General features: G+C 30.5%; 1 protein-coding gene across 1 annotated transcript in view; it reads right to left on the reverse strand.

The window, feature by feature from the left end:
• LOC137400992 (uncharacterized) overlaps positions 1 to 22487 on the reverse strand; it is a 91420-nt gene that overhangs the window by 54265 nt on the left and 14668 nt on the right. The window contains exon 4 of the mRNA XM_068087332.1: positions 2125 to 2264. Coding sequence (XP_067943433.1) covers positions 2125 to 2264 — 140 coding nt within the window. The remainder of the gene's footprint in view (positions 1 to 2124; positions 2265 to 22487) is intronic.

A 22487-nucleotide genomic window follows, 5' to 3' on the forward strand; every position in this document is an offset into this window, starting at 1 on the left:
TGCAAACACATAGGTGTAGAAACATTATAATTGAATTCAGCATAGATTTCTGACAATAAAACATCTTTGTTTGAGTAGCCCACCCTCCGAAGAAAAAGGTTGAAAGATAAGTTTATGTTCCTGCTCTACTAAATGTATTGTTGTAGAGAGTTCTTACCTCAAAACAAATGTGCAACTTAAACGCTGAATCTAACTAAAATAAATTTAGTTTACCGAACACATACTTAAATAAAGTTCTAGTACGTAATGTATTAAACTTAAAACTTAAATTGTATTGCTTATCAGTTTGCGAATCCGTTTTTACCATAACGGATAATGTTGAACTCGCCATGGCGAGCAATGTATATATTTCTTAATAAGGTATATAATCAGTATACAAATTGCCAAATTTTAATTTTGAGAAAATGTTTGGTTGATATAGGATGGCGAGAAAATAACTTCTCTCTAGTATGGCAAAGAAAAAAAAGCATGATGTTTTATAGAGTAAAAGAGTTCATAGAATTTCGATTAATACGTCATTTAGCGTGGGCAATCGGGAAAAGGGTCTTTACAGTATATAATCACTAAATACACTAAAGTTTTTGTAGGTAACTATAGTTACTAATACTAACTTGTTTTTCTGTTACTAATTTTTAATATGTACAGTACATATACAAAGTTTTGATAGTTTTTACCAGGGGGTGTTTGCATTAAGTAATTTCTATGGGTTTCTATGCTACTCTATACAATATTTTGCTGAAACACTGAATGAAATTAAAATCATATAACTGTTTATTAAACAATTTTCAATTGGAATCATAGCAAAACATACTGTGTTTAGCCATTACTTGCTAATTATTTCACATTTAAATTTAAACACTTTTACTGTTTAATTTTTTCTCTCAATTTAATTCAACAAAATAGTTTTTTCATGATATGAAATTTAAAATTTACAATTGTTTTAAAATGTTTGAAAACCTTTACAATTGCTTCATTTTTTCTCTTAAATTATTTAAACTGCACAAAACACTTTTATCAGGATATAAAGTTGAAAGCTAGAATGGTAAAGGTTGGTATATGTTAAATAAAAATAAATCATTTATGCAAAAACTTTTTATTACCCGGGAAACGCCAGGCATTCAACTAGTATGTATGAAAAAAACTGATAGAGGGGAGTGGTAAAGGTAGTTACCAAAATAATTGGGTGCTAAAACTTTCCCAGTTTTCATTCGAGAAAAGGGTCTTTACAGTACATAATAAGAACTATGAATCATAAGAGCTTTTGTAGACTCATGGTTAGACAATTGAATAACCAACCTGCAGTTGGAATCTTTGTGGGTTCAAACCCAGCAGAATGTGAAGTTTTAATTCGAAGATTTTAATATCTATAACTCGACATACCAAACTACACACATACAGACAAACTTTGAGATTTATATATATAATTTAAAACAAACAAGCTAGTTCTATATTTTTTTAATTCATACAAAAAACTGAAAAAAAAGACAAAGGCATGAGTTGCTATAGCTACAGTAATAATTTATTATTATATTCTCCAACCTACTCTGATCTAATAATAGAGTATTTTTAAAGATTTAGAGTACATGTACTTGTATGCTATATTACCTGCCCAGTTCTGGTGTAAAATAATGTGAAAAATATTAAAAAGATCATTTTTTAGTTAGAATGAATTAAAATTAGTTACAGTAGTACACGGGCAGCCTCGCCATGCCGTGAGAGATTCTCATGTGTAATAACTATGTTCACAGTTATTCATAAATGTGAAACGGTAGTCAAGTGGTGCAAATAGTAGTGAACTTAGCTGTGAATCCAAATGTTCAGGTTTGATTTCTGTGCAGTGCAATGTTATTTTCTGCCACTCTTACCACACGAACAAACCAATGGACAAACCAACGAACAAACCAACGGACAAATGAACGAACAAACGAATGAACAGCCACTGCTCTTATTCTACTAAAGACTTGCTGTAATTCAGAAAAATCTTTTTAGAAGGAAAAGCAAATTGTGTTTATCAAGTTTCTAGGGTGGACTGCGGTTGAAGGAGGTTTGACTATACACTGTATATAGAATAAGGAGCTGTTTTGAATTGCAGTCTATATATAGCAATACATATACAGGTCTTACCCGCACTTGTATCTTGTGCCAACAATCGGGCTCACCGAGCAGTTGTCGCAATTGTAGGGAATCTCAGTTTTCCTAAATCGGTCTCTAATAATGTGTCTGTCTTCAGATAACACTTGGTTTTGTCCCATATCTATCGCACCCTGTATAATGCAATGCATACAAGAAAGCCTGAAATAATCTTTTTATTAACTAAAAGGACGTTTCTGAAGATACCTAGCTCGTGATATGAGATATGCCGCTGAACAAGTTGATAATTTAAAGCCAGAGGGTTGGAGAGGTAGAAAGCATCTTCATGTATATACATGTATATGTATATATATATATATAAATATATAGAAATAAAAATAATATATATACATATACATAAGTATATACCTATTTATTTATGAGTGGTATAAATACTTATAGTAATTATATAATGCACACACCCTCTGGTTAAGATTATCAAAATTTTATATACATATTAAAAATTATTACCAGAACAACGCGTTAATCTTACTAACTATAGTTATCTACAGTAACTTTAGTGTATTTAGTGGTTATGATCTGCAAAAAATGTAACATTGCAATGTACTACATGCAGTACGTACCATAGAGAGTAGGCCTACTTACTTTTAACACAGACGTATAACATAAACATTGAATTTAACTTATGTGAATTTAGCTTACTGAACACTTTTACTTACTGAACATTTTTACTTACTGAACACTTTCACTTACTGAACACTCTTACTTACTGAACACTTTTACTTACTGAACACTTTTACTTACTGAACACTTTTACTTACTGAACACTTTCACTTACTAAACACTTTTACTTACTGAACACTTTTACTTACTGAACACTTTCACTTACTGAACACTTTCACTTACTGAACACTTTTACTTACTGAACACTTTTACTTACTGAACACTTTTACTTACTGAACACTTTTACTTACTGAACACTTTCACTTACTGAACACTTTCACTTACTGAACACTTTTACTTACTGAACACTTTTACTTACTGAACACTTTTACTTACTGAACACTTTTACTTACTGAACACTTTTACTTACTGAACACTTTTACTTACTGAACACTTTTACTTACTGAACACTTTCACTTACTGAACACTTTCACTTACTAAACACTTTTACTTACGGAACACTTTTACTTACTGAACACTTTCACTTACTGAACACTTTTACTTACTGAACACTTTTACTTACTGAACACTTTTACTTACTGAACACTTTTACTTACTGAACACTTTTACTTACTGAACACTTTTACTTACTGAACACTTTTACTTACTGAACACTTTTACTTACTGAACACTTTTACTTACTGAACACTTTTACTTACTGAACAATCTTACTTACTGAACACTTTTACTTACTGAACACTTTCACTTACTGAACACTTTTACTTACTGAACACTTTCACTTACTAAACACTTTTTCTTACTGAACACTTTTACTTACTGAACACTTTTACTTACTGAACACTTTTACTTACTGAACACTTTTACTTACTGAACACTTTTACTTACTGAACACTTTTACTTACTGAACACTTTTACTTACTGAACACTTTTACTTACTGAACACTTTTACTTACTGAACACTTTTACTTACTGAACACTTTTACTTACTGAACACTTTTACTTACTGAACACTTTCACTTACTGAACACTTTCACTTACTGAACACTTTTACTTACTGAACACTTTTACTTACTGAACACTTTTACTTACTGAACACTTTTACTTACTGAACACTTTTACTTACTGAACACTTTTACTTACTGAACACTTTTACTTACTGAACACTTTCACTTACTGAACACTTTTACTTACTGAACACTTTTACTTACTGAACACTTTTACTTACGGAACACTTTTACTTACTGAACACTTTCACTTACTGAACACTTTTACTTACTGAACACTTTTACTTACTGAACACTTTTACTTACTGAACACTTTTACTTACTGAACACTTTTACTTACTGAACACTTTTACTTACTGAACACTTTTACTTACTGAACACTTTTACTTACTGAACACTTTTACTTACTGAACACTTTTACTTACTGAACACTTACTTACTGAACACTTTCACTTACTGAACACTTTTACTTACTGAACACTTTTACTTACTGAACACTTTTACTTACGGAACACTTTTACTTACTGAACACTTTTACTTACTGAACACTTACTTACTGAACACTTTCACTTACTGAACACTTTTACTTACTGAACACTTTTACTTACTGAACACTTTTACTTACTGAACACTTTTACTTACTGAACACTTTTACTTACTGAACACTTTTACTTACTGAACACTTTCACTTACTAAACACTTTTACTTACTGAACACTTTTACTTACTGAACACTTTTACTTACTGAACACTTTTACTTACTGAACACTTTTACTTACTGAACACTTACTTACTGAACACTTTTACTTACTGAACACTTTTACTTACTGAACACTTTTACTTACTGAACACTTTTACTTACTGAACACTTTTACTTACTGAACACTTTTACTTACTGAACACTTTTACTTACTGAACACTTTTACTTACTGAACACTTTTACTTAATGAACACTTACTTACTGAACACTTTTACTTAATGAACACTTTTACTTACTGAACACTTTTACTTACTGAACACTTTTACTTACTGAACACTTTTACTTACTGAACACTTTTACTTACTGAACACTTTTACTTACTGAACACTTACTTACTGAACACTTTCACTTACTGAACACTTTTACTTACTGAACACTTTTACTTACTGAACACTTTTACTCACGGAACACTTTTACTTACTGAACACTTTTACTTACTGAACACTTACTTACTGAACACTTTCACTTACTGAACACTTTCACTTACTGAACACTTTTACTTACTGAACACTTTTACTTACTGAACACTTTCACTTACCGAACACTTTTACTTACTGAACACTTTTACTTACTGAACACTTTTACTTACTGAACACTTTCACTTACCGAACACTTTTACTTACTGAACACTTTTACTTACTGAACACTTTTACTTACTGAACACTTTTACTTACTGAACACTTTTACTTACTGAACACTTTTACTTACTGAACACTTTTACTTACTGAACACTTTTACTTACCGAACACTTTTACTTACTGAACACTTTTACTTACTGAACACTTTTACTTACTGAACACTTTTACTTACTGAACACTTTTACTTACTGAACACTTTTACTTACTGAACACTTTTACTTACTGAACACTTTTACTTACTGAACACTTTTACTTACTGAACACTTTCACTTACTGAACACTTTTACTTACTGAACACTTTTACTTACTGAACACTTTTACTTACGGAACACTTTTACTTACTGAACACTTTCACTTACTGAACACTTTTACTTACTGAACACTTTTACTTACTGAACACTTTTACTTACTGAACACTTTTACTTACTGAACACTTTTACTTACTGAACACTTTTACTTACTGAACACTTTTACTTACTGAACACTTTTACTTACTGAACACTTTTACTTACTGAACACTTTTACTTACTGAACACTTACTTACTGAACACTTTCACTTACTGAACACTTTTACTTACTGAACACTTTTACTTACTGAACACTTTTACTTACGGAACACTTTTACTTACTGAACACTTTTACTTACTGAACACTTACTTACTGAACACTTTCACTTACTGAACACTTTTACTTACTGAACACTTTTACTTACTGAACACTTTTACTTACTGAACACTTTTACTTACTGAACACTTTTACTTACTGAACACTTTTACTTACTGAACACTTTTACTTACTGAACACTTTTACTTACTGAACACTTTTACTTACTGAACACTTTTACTTACTGAACACTTTTACTTACTGAACACTTTCACTTACTGAACACTTTCACTTACTGAACACTTTTACTTACTGAACACTTTTACTTACTGAACACTTTTACTTACTGAACACTTTTACTTACTGAACACTTTTACTTACTGAACACTTTTACTTACTGAACACTTTTACTTACTGAACACTTTTACTTACTGAACACTTTCACTTACTGAACACTTTTACTTACTGAACACTTTTACTTACTGAACACTTTTACTTACGGAACACTTTTACTTACTGAACACTTTCACTTACTGAACACTTTTACTTACTGAACACTTTTACTTACTGAACACTTTTACTTACTGAACACTTTTACTTACTGAACACTTTTACTTACTGAACACTTTTACTTACTGAACACTTTTACTTACTGAACACTTTTACTTACTGAACACTTTTACTTACTGAACACTTTTACTTACTGAACACTTACTTACTGAACACTTTTACTTACTGAACACTTTTACTTACTGAACACTTTTACTTACTGAACACTTTTACTTACTGAACACTTTCACTTACCGAACACCTTTACTTACTGAACACTTTTACTTACTGAACACTTTTACTTACTAAACACTTTTACTTACGGAACACTTTTACTTACTGAACACTTACTTAATGAACACTTTTATTTACTGAACACTTTTACTTACTGAACACTTTTACTTACTGAACACTTACTTACTGAACACTTTCACTTACTGAACACTTTTACTTACTGAACACTTTTACTTACTGAACACTTTTACTTACGGAACACTTTTACTTACTGAACACTTTTACTTACTGAACACTTACTTACTGAACACTTTCACTTACTGAACACTTTTACTTACTGAACACTTTTACTTACTGAACACTTTTACTTACTGAACACTTTTACTTACTGAACACTTTTACTTACTGAACACTTTTACTTACTGAACACTTTTACTTACTGAACACTTTTACTTACTGAACACTTTTACTTACTGAACACTTTTACTTACTGAACACTTTCACTTACTGAACACTTTCACTTACTAAACACTTTTACTTACGGAACACTTTTACTTACTGAACACTTTCACTTACTGAACACTTTTACTTACTGAACACTTTTACTTACTGAACACTTTTACTTACTGAACACTTTTACTTACTGAACACTTTTACTTACTGAACACTTTTACTTACTGAACACTTTTACTTACTGAACACTTTTACTTACTGAACACTTTTACTTACTGAACACTTTTACTTACTGAACAATCTTACTTACTGAACACTTTTACTTACTGAACACTTTCACTTACTGAACACTTTTACTTACTGAACACTTTCACTTACTAAACACTTTTTCTTACTGAACACTTTTACTTACTGAACACTTTTACTTACTGAACACTTTTACTTACTGAACACTTTTACTTACTGAACACTTTTACTTACTGAACACTTTTACTTACTGAACACTTTTACTTACTGAACACTTTTACTTACTGAACACTTTTACTTACTGAACACTTTTACTTACTGAACACTTTTACTTACTGAACACTTTTACTTACTGAACACTTTCACTTACTGAACACTTTCACTTACTGAACACTTTTACTTACTGAACACTTTTACTTACTGAACACTTTTACTTACTGAACACTTTTACTTACTGAACACTTTTACTTACTGAACACTTTTACTTACTGAACACTTTTACTTACTGAACACTTTCACTTACTGAACACTTTTACTTACTGAACACTTTTACTTACTGAACACTTTTACTTACGGAACACTTTTACTTACTGAACACTTTCACTTACTGAACACTTTTACTTACTGAACACTTTTACTTACTGAACACTTTTACTTACTGAACACTTTTACTTACTGAACACTTTTACTTACTGAACACTTTTACTTACTGAACACTTTTACTTACTGAACACTTTTACTTACTGAACACTTTTACTTACTGAACACTTTTACTTACTGAACACTTACTTACTGAACACTTTCACTTACTGAACACTTTTACTTACTGAACACTTTTACTTACTGAACACTTTTACTTACGGAACACTTTTACTTACTGAACACTTTTACTTACTGAACACTTACTTACTGAACACTTTCACTTACTGAACACTTTTACTTACTGAACACTTTTACTTACTGAACACTTTTACTTACTGAACACTTTTACTTACTGAACACTTTTACTTACTGAACACTTTTACTTACTGAACACTTTCACTTACTAAACACTTTTACTTACTGAACACTTTTACTTACTGAACACTTTTACTTACTGAACACTTTTACTTACTGAACACTTTTACTTACTGAACACTTACTTACTGAACACTTTTACTTACTGAACACTTTTACTTACTGAACACTTTTACTTACTGAACACTTTTACTTACTGAACACTTTTACTTACTGAACACTTTTACTTACTGAACACTTTTACTTACTGAACACTTTTACTTACTGAACACTTTTACTTAATGAACACTTACTTACTGAACACTTTTACTTAATGAACACTTTTACTTACTGAACACTTTTACTTACTGAACACTTTTACTTACTGAACACTTTTACTTACTGAACACTTTTACTTACTGAACACTTTTACTTACTGAACACTTTTACTTACTGAACACTTTTACTTACTGAACACTTTTACTTACTGAACACTTTTACTTACTGAACACTTTCACTTACTGAACACTTTTACTTACTGAACACTTTTACTTACTGAACACTTTTACTTACGGAACACTTTTACTTACTGAACACTTTCACTTACTGAACACTTTTACTTACTGAACACTTTTACTTACTGAACACTTTTACTTACTGAACACTTTTACTTACTGAACACTTTTACTTACTGAACACTTTTACTTACTGAACACTTTTACTTACTGAACACTTTTACTTACTGAACACTTTTACTTACTGAACACTTTTACTTACTAAACACTTACTTACTGAACACTTTTATTTACTGAACACTTTTACTTACTAAACACTTTTACTTACTGAACACTTTTACTTACTGAACACTTTCACATACCGAACACCTTTACTTACTGAACACTTTTACTTACTGAACACTTTTACTTACTAAACACTTTTACTTACGGAACACTTTTACTTACTGAACACTTACTTAATGAACACTTTTATTTACTGAACACTTTTACTTACTGAACACTTTTACTTACTGAACACTTACTTACTGAACACTTTCACTTACTGAACACTTTTACTTACTGAACACTTTTACTTACTGAACACTTTTACTTACGGAACACTTTTACTTACTGAACACTTTTACTTACTGAACACTTACTTACTGAACACTTTCACTTACTGAACACTTTTACTTACTGAACACTTTTACTTACTGAACACTTTTACTTACTGAACACTTTTACTTACTGAACACTTTTACTTACTGAACACTTTTACTTACTGAACACTTTTACTTACTGAACACTTTTACTTACTGAACACTTTTACTTACTGAACACTTTTACTTACTGAACACTTTTACTTACTGAACACTTTCACTTACTGAACACTTTCACTTACTGAACACTTTTACTTACTGAACACTTTTACTTACTGAACACTTTTACTTACTGAACACTTTTACTTACTGAACACTTTTACTTACTGAACACTTTTACTTACTGAACACTTTTACTTACTGAACACTTTTACTTACTGAACACTTTTACTTACTGAACACTTTCACTTACTGAACACTTTTACTTACTGAACACTTTTACTTACTGAACACTTTTACTTACGGAACACTTTTACTTACTGAACACTTTCACTTACTGAACACTTTTACTTACTGAACACTTTTACTTACTGAACACTTTTACTTACTGAACACTTTTACTTACTGAACACTTTTACTTACTGAACACTTTTACTTACTGAACACTTTTACTTACTGAACACTTTTACTTACTGAACACTTTTACTTACTGAACACTTTTACTTACTGAACACTTTTACTTACTGAACACTTACTTAATGAACACTTTTATTTACTGAACACTTTTACTTACTGAACACTTTTACTTACTGAACACTTTTACTTACGGAACACTTTTACTTACTGAACACTTTCACTTACTGAACACTTTTACTTACTGAACACTTTCACTTACTGAACACTTTTACTTACTGAACACTTTTACTTACTGAACACTTTTACTTACTGAACACTTTTACTTACTGAACACTTTTACTTACTGAACACTTTTACTTACTGAACACTTTTACTTACTGAACACTTTTACTTACTGAACACTTTCACTTACCGAACACTTTTACTTACTGAACACTTTTACTTACTGAACACTTTTACTTACTGAACACTTTCACTTACTAAACACTTTTACTTACTGAACACTTTTACTTACTGAACACTTTTACTTACTGAACACTTTTACTTACTGAACACTTTTACTTACTGAACACTTACTTACTGAACACTTTTACTTACTGAACACTTTTACTTACTGAACACTTTTACTTACTGAACACTTTTACTTACTGAACACTTTTACTTACTGAACACTTTTACTTACTGAACACTTTTACTTACTGAACACTTTTACTTACTGAACACTTTTACTTAATGAACACTTACTTACTGAACACTTTTACTTAATGAACACTTTTACTTACTGAACACTTTTACTTACTGAACACTTTTACTTACTGAACACTTTTACTTACTGAACACTTTTACTTACTGAACACTTTTACTTACTGAACACTTACTTACTGAACACTTTCACTTACTGAACACTTTTACTTACTGAACACTTTTACTTACTGAACACTTTTACTCACGGAACACTTTTACTTACTGAACACTTTTACTTACTGAACACTTACTTACTGAACACTTTCACTTACTGAACACTTTCACTTACTGAACACTTTTACTTACTGAACACTTTTACTTACTGAACACTTTCACTTACCGAACACTTTTACTTACTGAACACTTTTACTTACTGAACACTTTTACTTACTGAACACTTTCACTTACCGAACACTTTTACTTACTGAACACTTTTACTTACTGAACACTTTTACTTACTGAACACTTTTACTTACTGAACACTTTTACTTACTGAACACTTTTACTTACTGAACACTTTTACTTACTGAACACTTTTACTTACCGAACACTTTTACTTACTGAACACTTTTACTTACTGAACACTTTTACTTACTGAACACTTTTACTTACTGAACACTTTTACTTACTGAACACTTTTACTTACTGAACACTTTTACTTACTGAACACTTTTACTTACTGAACACTTTTACTTACTGAACACTTTCACTTACTGAACACTTTTACTTACTGAACACTTTTACTTACTGAACACTTTTACTTACGGAACACTTTTACTTACTGAACACTTTCACTTACTGAACACTTTTACTTACTGAACACTTTTACTTACTGAACACTTTTACTTACTGAACACTTTTACTTACTGAACACTTTTACTTACTGAACACTTTTACTTACTGAACACTTTTACTTACTGAACACTTTTACTTACTGAACACTTTTACTTACTGAACACTTTTACTTACTGAACACTTACTTACTGAACACTTTCACTTACTGAACACTTTTACTTACTGAACACTTTTACTTACTGAACACTTTTACTTACGGAACACTTTTACTTACTGAACACTTTTACTTACTGAACACTTACTTACTGAACACTTTCACTTACTGAACACTTTTACTTACTGAACACTTTTACTTACTGAACACTTTTACTTACTGAACACTTTTACTTACTGAACACTTTTACTTACTGAACACTTTTACTTACTGAACACTTTTACTTACTGAACACTTTTACTTACTGAACACTTTTACTTACTGAACACTTTTACTTACTGAACACTTTTACTTACTGAACACTTTCACTTACTGAACACTTTCACTTACTGAACACTTTTACTTACTGAACACTTTTACTTACTGAACACTTTTACTTACTGAACACTTTTACTTACTGAACACTTTTACTTACTGAACACTTTTACTTACTGAACACTTTTACTTACTGAACACTTTTACTTACTGAACACTTTCACTTACTGAACACTTTTACTTACTGAACACTTTTACTTACTGAACACTTTTACTTACGGAACACTTTTACTTACTGAACACTTTCACTTACTGAACACTTTTACTTACTGAACACTTTTACTTACTGAACACTTTTACTTACTGAACACTTTTACTTACTGAACACTTTTACTTACTGAACACTTTTACTTACTGAACACTTTTACTTACTGAACACTTTTACTTACTGAACACTTTTACTTACTGAACACTTTTACTTACTGAACACTTACTTACTGAACACTTTTACTTACTGAACACTTTTACTTACTAAACACTTTTACTTACTGAACACTTTTACTTACTGAACACTTTCACTTACCGAACACCTTTACTTACTGAACACTTTTACTTACTGAACACTTTTACTTACTAAACACTTTTACTTACGGAACACTTTTACTTACTGAACACTTACTTAATGAACACTTTTATTTACTGAACACTTTTACTTACTGAACACTTTTACTTACTGAACACTTACTTACTGAACACTTTCACTTACTGAACACTTTTACTTACTGAACACTTTTACTTACTGAACACTTTCACTTACCGAACACTTTTACTTACTGAACACTTTTACTCACGGAACACTTTTACTTACTGAACACTTTTACTTACTGAACACTTACTTACTGAACACTTTCACTTACTGAACACTTTCACTTACTGAACACTTTTACTTACTGAACACTTTTACTTACTGAACACTTTTACTTACTGAACACTTTTACTTACTGAACACTTTTACTTACTGAACACTTTCACTTACTAAACACTTTTACTTACTGAACACTTTTACTTACTGAACACTTTTACTTACTGAACACTTTTACTTACTGAACACTTTTACTTACTGAACACTTACTTACTGAACACTTTTACTTACTGAACACTTTTACTTACTGAACACTTTTACTTACTGAACACTTTTACTTACTGAACACTTTTACTTACTGAACACTTTTACTTACTGAACACTTTTACTTACTGAACACTTTTACTTACTGAACACTTTTACTTAATGAACACTTACTTACTGAACACTTTTACTTAATGAACACTTTTACTTACTGAACACTTTTACTTACTGAACACTTTTACTTACTGAACACTTTTACTTACTGAACACTTTTACTTACTGAACACTTTTACTTACTGAACACTTACTTACTGAACACTTTCACTTACTGAACACTTTTACTTACTGAACACTTTTACTTACTGAACACTTTTACTCACGGAACACTTTTACTTACTGAACACTTTTACTTACTGAACACTTACTTACTGAACACTTTCACTTACTGAACACTTTCACTTACTGAACACTTTTACTTACTGAACACTTTTACTTACTGAACACTTTTACTTACTGAACACTTTTACTTACTGAACACTTTTACTTACTGAACACTTTCACTTACTGAACACTTTCACTTACTGAACACTTTTACTTACTGAACACTTTTACTTACTGAACACTTTTACTTACTGAACACTTTTACTTACTGAACACTTTTACTTACTGAACACTTTTACTTACTGAACACTTTTACTTACTGAACACTTTTACTTACTGAACACTTTCACTTACTGAACACTTTTACTTACTGAACACTTTTACTTACTGAACACTTTTACTTACGGAACACTTTTACTTACTGAACACTTTCACTTACTGAACACTTTTACTTACTGAACACTTTTACTTACTGAACACTTTTACTTACTGAACACTTTTACTTACTGAACACTTTTACTTACTGAACACTTTTACTTACTGAACACTTTTACTTACTGAACACTTTTACTTACTGAACACTTTTACTTACTGAACACTTTTACTTACTGAACACTTACTTACTGAACACTTTTACTTACTGAACACTTTTACTTACTAAACACTTTTACTTACTGAACACTTTTACTTACTGAACACTTTCACTTACCGAACACCTTTACTTACTGAACACTTTTACTTACTGAACACTTTTACTTACTAAACACTTTTACTTACGGAACACTTTTACTTACTGAACACTTACTTAATGAACACTTTTATTTACTGAACACTTTTACTTACTGAACACTTTTACTTACTGAACACTTACTTACTGAACACTTTCACTTACTGAACACTTTTACTTACTGAACACTTTTACTTACTGAACACTTTTACTTACGGAACACTTTTACTTACTGAACACTTTTACTTACTGAACACTTACTTACTGAACACTTTCACTTACTGAACACTTTTACTTACTGAACACTTTTACTTACTGAACACTTTTACTTACTGAACACTTTTACTTACTGAACACTTTTACTTACTGAACACTTTTACTTACTGAACACTTTTACTTACTGAACACTTTTACTTACTGAACACTTTTACTTACTGAACACTTTTACTTACTGAACACTTTTACTTACTGAACACTTTCACTTACTGAACACTTTCACTTACTGAACACTTTTACTTACTGAACACTTTTACTTACTGAACACTTTTACTTACTGAACACTTTTACTTACTGAACACTTTTACTTACTGAACACTTTTACTTACTGAACACTTTTACTTACTGAACACTTTTACTTACTGAACACTTTTACTTACTGAACACTTTCACTTACTGAACACTTTTACTTACTGAACACTTTTACTTACTGAACACTTTTACTTACGGAACACTTTTACTTACTGAACACTTTCACTTATTGAACACTTTTACTTACTGAACACTTTTACTTACTGAACACTTTTACTTACTGAACACTTTTACTTACTGAACACTTTTACTTACTGAACACTTTTACTTACTGAACACTTTTACTTACTGAACACTTTTACTTACTGAACACTTTTACTTACTGAACACTTTTACTTACTGAACACTTTTACTTACTGAACACTTACTTAATGAACACTTTTATTTACTGAACACTTTTACTTACTGAACACTTTTACTTACTGAACACTTTTACTTACGGAACACTTTTACTTACTGAACACTTTCACTTACTGAACACTTTTACTTACTGAACACTTTCACTTACTGAACACTTTTACTTACTGAACACTTTTACTTACTGAACACTTTTACTTACTGAACACTTTTACTTACTGAACACTTTTACTTACTGAACACTTTTACTTACTGAACACTTTTACTTACTGAACACTTTTACTTACTGAACACTTTCACTTACCGAACACTTTTACTTACTGAACACTTTTACTTACTGAACACTTTTACTTACTGAACACTTTCACTTACCGAACACTTTTACTTACTGAACACTTTTACTTACTGAACACTTTTACTTACTGAACACTTTTACTTACTGAACACTTTTACTTACTGAACACTTTTACTTACTGAACACTTTTACTTACTGAACACTTTTACTTACTGAACACTTTTACTTACTGAACACTTTTACTTACTGAACACTTTCACTTACCGAACACTTTTACTTACTGAACACTTTTACTTACTGAACACTTTTACTTACTGAACACTTTCACTTACCGAACACTTTTACTTACTGAACACTTTTACTTACTGAACACTTTTACTTACTGAACACTTTCACTTACCGAACACTTTTACTTACTGAACACTTTTACTTACTGAACACTTTTACTTACTGAACACTTTTACTTACTGAACACTTTTACTTACTGAACACTTTGACTTACTGAACACTTTTACTTAATGAACACTTACTTACTGAACACTTTTACTTACTGAACACTTTTACTTACTGAACACTTTTACTTACTGAACACTTTTACTTAATGAACACTTTTACTTACTGAACACTTTTACTTACTGAACACTTTCACTTACTGAACACTTTTACTTACTGAACACTTTCACTTACTAAACACTTTTACTTACTGAACACTTTTACTTACTGAACACTTTTACTTACTGAACACTTTTACTTACTGAACACTTTTACTTACTGAACACTTACTTACTGAACACTTTTACTTACTGAACACTTTTACTTACTGAACACTTTTACTTACTGAACACTTTTACTTACTGAACACTTTTACTTACTGAACACTTTTACTTACTGAACACTTTTACTTACTGAACACTTTTACTTACTGAACACTTTTACTTAATGAACACTTACTTACTGAACACTTTTACTTACTGAACACTTTTACTTACTGAACACTTTTACTTACTGAACACTTTTACTTACTGAACACTTTTACTCACGGAACACTTTTACTTACTGAACACTTTTACTTACTGAACACTTACTTACTGAACACTTTCACTTACTGAACACTTTCACTTACTGAACACTTTTACTTACTGAACACTTTTACTTACTGAACACTTTCACTTACCGAACACTTTTACTTACTGAACACTTTTACTTACTGAACACTTTTACTTACTGAACACTTTCACTTTCCGAACACTTTTACTTACTGAACACTTTTACTTACTGAACACTTTTACTTACTGAACACTTTTACTTACTGAACACTTTTACTTACTGAACACTTTTACTTACTGAACACTTTTACTTACTGAACACTTTTACTTACCGAACACTTTTACTTACTGAACACTTTTACTTACTGAACACTTTTACTTACTGAACACTTTTACTTACTGAACACTTTTACTTACTGAACACTTTTACTTACTGAACACTTTTACTTACTGAACACTTTTACTTACTGAACACTTTTACTTACAGAACACTTTTACTTACTGAACACTTACTTACTGAACACTTTTACTTACTGAACACTTTTACTTACTGAACACTTTTACTTACTGAACACTTTTACTTACTGAACACTTTTACTTACTGAACACTTTTACTTACTGAACACTTTTACTTACTGAACACTTACTTACTGAACACTTTTACTTACTGAACACTTTTACTTACTGAACACTTTTACTTACTGAACACTTTTACTTACTGAACCCTTTTACTTACTGAACACTTTTACTTACTGAACACTTTTACTTACTGAACACTTTTACTTACTGAACACTTTTACTTACTGAACACTTTTACTTACTGAACACTTTTACTTACTGAACACTCTTACTTACTGAACACCTTTACTTACTGAACACTTTTACTTACTGAACACTTTTACTTACGGAACACTTTTACTTACTGAACACTTTTACTTACTGAACACTTTTACTTACTGAACACTTTTACTTACTAAACACTTTTACTTACTGAACACTTTTACTTACTGAACACTTTTACTTACTGAACACTTTTACTTACTGAACACTTTTACTTACTGAACACTTTTACTTACTGAACACTTTTACTTACTGAACACTTTTACTTACTGAACACTTTCACTTACTGAACACTTTTACTTACTGAACACTTTTACTTACTAAACACTTTTACTTACTGAACACTTTTACTTACTGAACACTTTTACTTACTGAACACTTTTACTTACTGAACACTTTTACTTACTGAACACTTTTACTTACTGAACACTTTTACTTACTGAACACTTTTACTTACTGAACACTTTCACTTACTGAACACTTTCACTTACTGAACACTTTTACTTACTGAACACTTTCACTTACTGAACACTTTTACTTACTGAACCCTTTTACTTACTGAACACTTTTACTTACTGAACACTTTTACTTACCTAACACTTTTACTTACTGAACACTTTTACTTACTGAACACTTTTACTTACTGAACACTTTTACTTACTGAACACTCTTACTTACTGAACACTTTTACTTACTGAACACTTTTACTTACTGAACACTTTTACTTACGGAACACTTTTACTTACTGAACACTTTTACTTACTGAACACTTTTACTTACTGAACACTTTTACTTACTAAACACTTTTACTTACTGAACACTTTTACTTACTGAACACTTTTACTTACTGAACACTTTTACTTACTGAACACTTTTACTTACTGAACACTTTTACTTACTGAACACTTTTACTTACTGAACACTTTTACTTACTGAACACTTTCACTTACTGAACACTTTTACTTACTGAACACTTTCACTTACTGAACACTTTTACTTACTGAACACTTTTACTTACTGAACACTTTTACTTACTGAACACTTTTACTTACTGAACACTTTTACTTACTGAACACTTTTACTTACTGAACACTTTCACTTACTGAACACTTTTACTTACTGAACACTTTTACTTACTGAACACTTTTACTTACTGAACACTTTTACTTACTGAACACTTTTACTTACTGAACACTTTTACTTACTGAACACTTTTACTTACTGAACACTTTTACTTACTGAACACTTTTACTTACTGAACACTTTCACTTACTGAACACTTTTACTTACTGAACACTTTCACTTACCGAACACTTTTACTTACTGAACACTTTTACTTACTGAACACTTTTACTTACTGAACACTTTTACTTACTAAACACTTTTACTTACTGAACACTTTTACTTACTGAACACTTTTACTTAATGAACACTTTTACTTACTGAACACTTTTACTTACTGAACACTTTTACTTACTGAACACTTTTACTTACCGAACACTTTCACTTACTGAACACTTTTACTTACTGAACACTTTTACTTACTGAACACTCTTACTTACTGAACACTTTTACTTACTGAACACTTTTACTTACTGAACACTTTTACTTACTGAACACTTTTACTTACTGAACACTTTCACTTACTGAACACTTTTACTTACTGAACACTTTCACTTACTGAACACTTTTACTTACTGAACACTTTTACTTACTGAACACTTTTACTTACTGAACACTTTTACTTACTGAACACTTTTACTTACTGAACACTTTTACTTACTGAACACTTTCACTTACTGAACACTTTTACTTACTGAACACTTTTACTTACTGAACACTTTTACTTACTGAACACTTTTACTTACTGAACACTTTTACTTACTAAACACTTTTACTTACGGAACACTTTTACTTACTGAACACTTACTTAATGAACACTTTTATTTACTGAACACTTTTACTTACTGAACACTTTTACTTACTGAACACTTTTACTTACTGAACACTTTTACTTACTGAACACTTTCACTTACTAAGCACTTTTACTTACGGAACACTTTTACTTACTGAACACTTTTACTTACAGAACACTTTCACTTACTAAACACTTTCACTTACTGAACACTTTTACTTACCGAACACTTTTACTTACTGAACACTTTTACTTAATGAACACTTACTTACTGAACACTTTTACTTACTGAACACTTTTACTTACTGAACACTTTTACTTACTGAACACTTTTACTTACTGAACACTTTTACTTACTGAACACTTTTACTTACTGAACACTTTTACTTACTGAACACTTACTTACTGAACACTTTTACTTATTGAACACTTTTACTTACAGAACACTTTTACTTACTGAATACTTTTACTTACTGAACACTTTTACTTACTGAACACTTTTACTTACTGAACACTTTTACTTACTGAACACTTTTACTTACTGAACACTTTTACTTACTGAACACTTTTACTTACCGAACACTTTCACTTACTGAACACTTTTACTTACTGAACACTTTCACTTACTGAACACTTTTACTTACTGAACACTTTCACTTACTGAACACTTTTACTTACTGAACACTTTCACTTACTGAACACTTTTACTTAATGAACACTTTCACTTACTGAACACTTTTACTTACTGAACACTTTTACTTACTGAACACTTTTACTTACTGAACACTTTTACTTACTGAACACTTTCACTTACTGAACACTTTTACTTACTGAACACTTTCACTTACTGAACACTTTTACTTACTGAACACTTTCACTTACTGAACACTTTTACTTACTGAACACTTTCACTTACTGAACACTTTTACTTAATGAACACTTTCACTTACTAAACACTTTTACTTACTGAACACTTTTACTTACTGAACACTTTTACTTACTGAACACTTTCACTTACTGAACACTTTTACTTACTGAACACTTTCACTTACTGAACACTCTTACTTACTGAACACTTTTACTTACTGAACACTTTTACTTACTGAACACTTTCACTTACTGAACACTTTTACTTACTGAACACTTTCATTTACTGAACACTCTTACTTACTGAACACTTTTACTTACTGAACACTCTTACTTACTGAACACTTTTACTTACTGAACACACTTACTTACTGAACACTTTTACTTACTGAACACTTTTACTTACTGAACACTCTTACTTACTGAACACTTTTACTTACTGAACACACTTACTTACTGAACACTTTCACTTACTGAACACTCTTACTTACTGAACACTTTTACTTACTGAACACTCTTACTTACTGAACACTTTTACTTACTGAACACACTTACTTACTGAACACTTTTACTTACTGAACACTTTTACTTACTGAACACTTTTACTTACTGAACACTTTTACTTACTGAACACTTTTACTTACTGAACACTTTTACTTACTGAACACTCTTACTTACTGAACACTCTTACTTATTGAACACTTTTACTTACTGAACACTTTTACTTACTGAACACTTTTACTTACTGAACACACTTACTTACTGAACACTTTTACTTACTGAACACTTTTACTTACTGAACACTTTTACTTACTGAACACTTTTACTTACTGAACACTTTTACTTACTGAACACTTACTTACTGAACACTTTTACTTACTGAACACTTTCACTTACTGAACACTTTTACTTACTGAACACTTTTACTTACTGAACACTTTTACTTACTGAACACTTTTACTTACTGAACACTTTCACTTACTGAACACTTTTACTTACTGAACACTTTCACTTACTGAACACTTTTACTTACTGAACACTTTCACTTACTGAACACTTTTACTTACTGAACACTTTCACTTACTGAACACTTTTACTTAATGAACACTTTCACTTACTGAACACTTTTACTTACTGAACACTTTTACTTACTGAACACTTTTACTTACTGAACACTTTTACTTACTGAACACTTTCACTTACTGAACACTTTTACTTACTGAACACTTTCACTTACTGAACACTTTTACTTACTGAACACTTTCACTTACTGAACACTTTTACTTACTGAACACTTTCACTTACTGAACACTTTTACTTACTGAACACTTTCACTTACTGAACACTTTTACTTACTGAACACTTTCACTTACTGAACACTTTTACTTACTGAACACTTTCACTTACTGAACACTTTTACTTACTGAACACTTTCACTTACTGAACACTTTTACTTAATGAACACTTTCACTTACTAAACACTTTTACTTACTGAACACTTTTACTTACTGAACACTTTTACTTAATGAACACTTTTACTTACTGAACACTTTTACTTACTGAACACTTTTACTTACTGAACACTTTCACTTACTGAACACTTTTACTTACTGAACACTTTCACTTACTGAACACTTTTACTTACTGAACACTTTTACTTACTGAACACTTTCACTTACTGAACACTTTTACTTACTGAACACTTTTACTTACTGAACACTTTTACTTACTGAACACTTTTACTTAATGAACACTTTCACTTACTAAACACTTTTACTTACTGAACACTTTTACTTACTGAACACTTTTACTTAATGAACACTTTTACTTACTGAACACTTTTACTTACTGAACACTTTTACTTACTGAACACTCTTACTTACTGAACACTTTTACTTACTGAACACACTTACTTACTGAACACTTTCACTTACTGAACACTCTTACTTACTGAACACTTTTACTTACTGAACACTCTTACTTACTGAACACTTTTACTTACTGAACACACTTACTTACTGAACACTTTTACTTACTGAACACTTTTACTTACTGAACACTTTTACTTACTGAACACTTTTACTTACTGAACACTTTTACTTACTGAACACTTTTACTTACTGAACACTCTTACTTACTGAACACTCTTACTTATTGAACACTTTTACTTACTGAACACTTTTACTTACTGAACACTTTTACTTACTGAACACACTTACTTACTGAACACTTTTACTTACTGAACACTTTTCCTTACTGAACACTTTTACTTACTGAACACTTTTACTTACTGAACACTTTTACTTACTGAACACTTACTTACTGAACACTTTTACTTACTGAACACT

This window comes from Watersipora subatra, chromosome 7 (genome assembly GCF_963576615.1).
Source record: "Watersipora subatra chromosome 7, tzWatSuba1.1, whole genome shotgun sequence".
NCBI lineage: Eukaryota > Metazoa > Bryozoa > Gymnolaemata > Cheilostomatida > Watersiporidae > Watersipora > Watersipora subatra.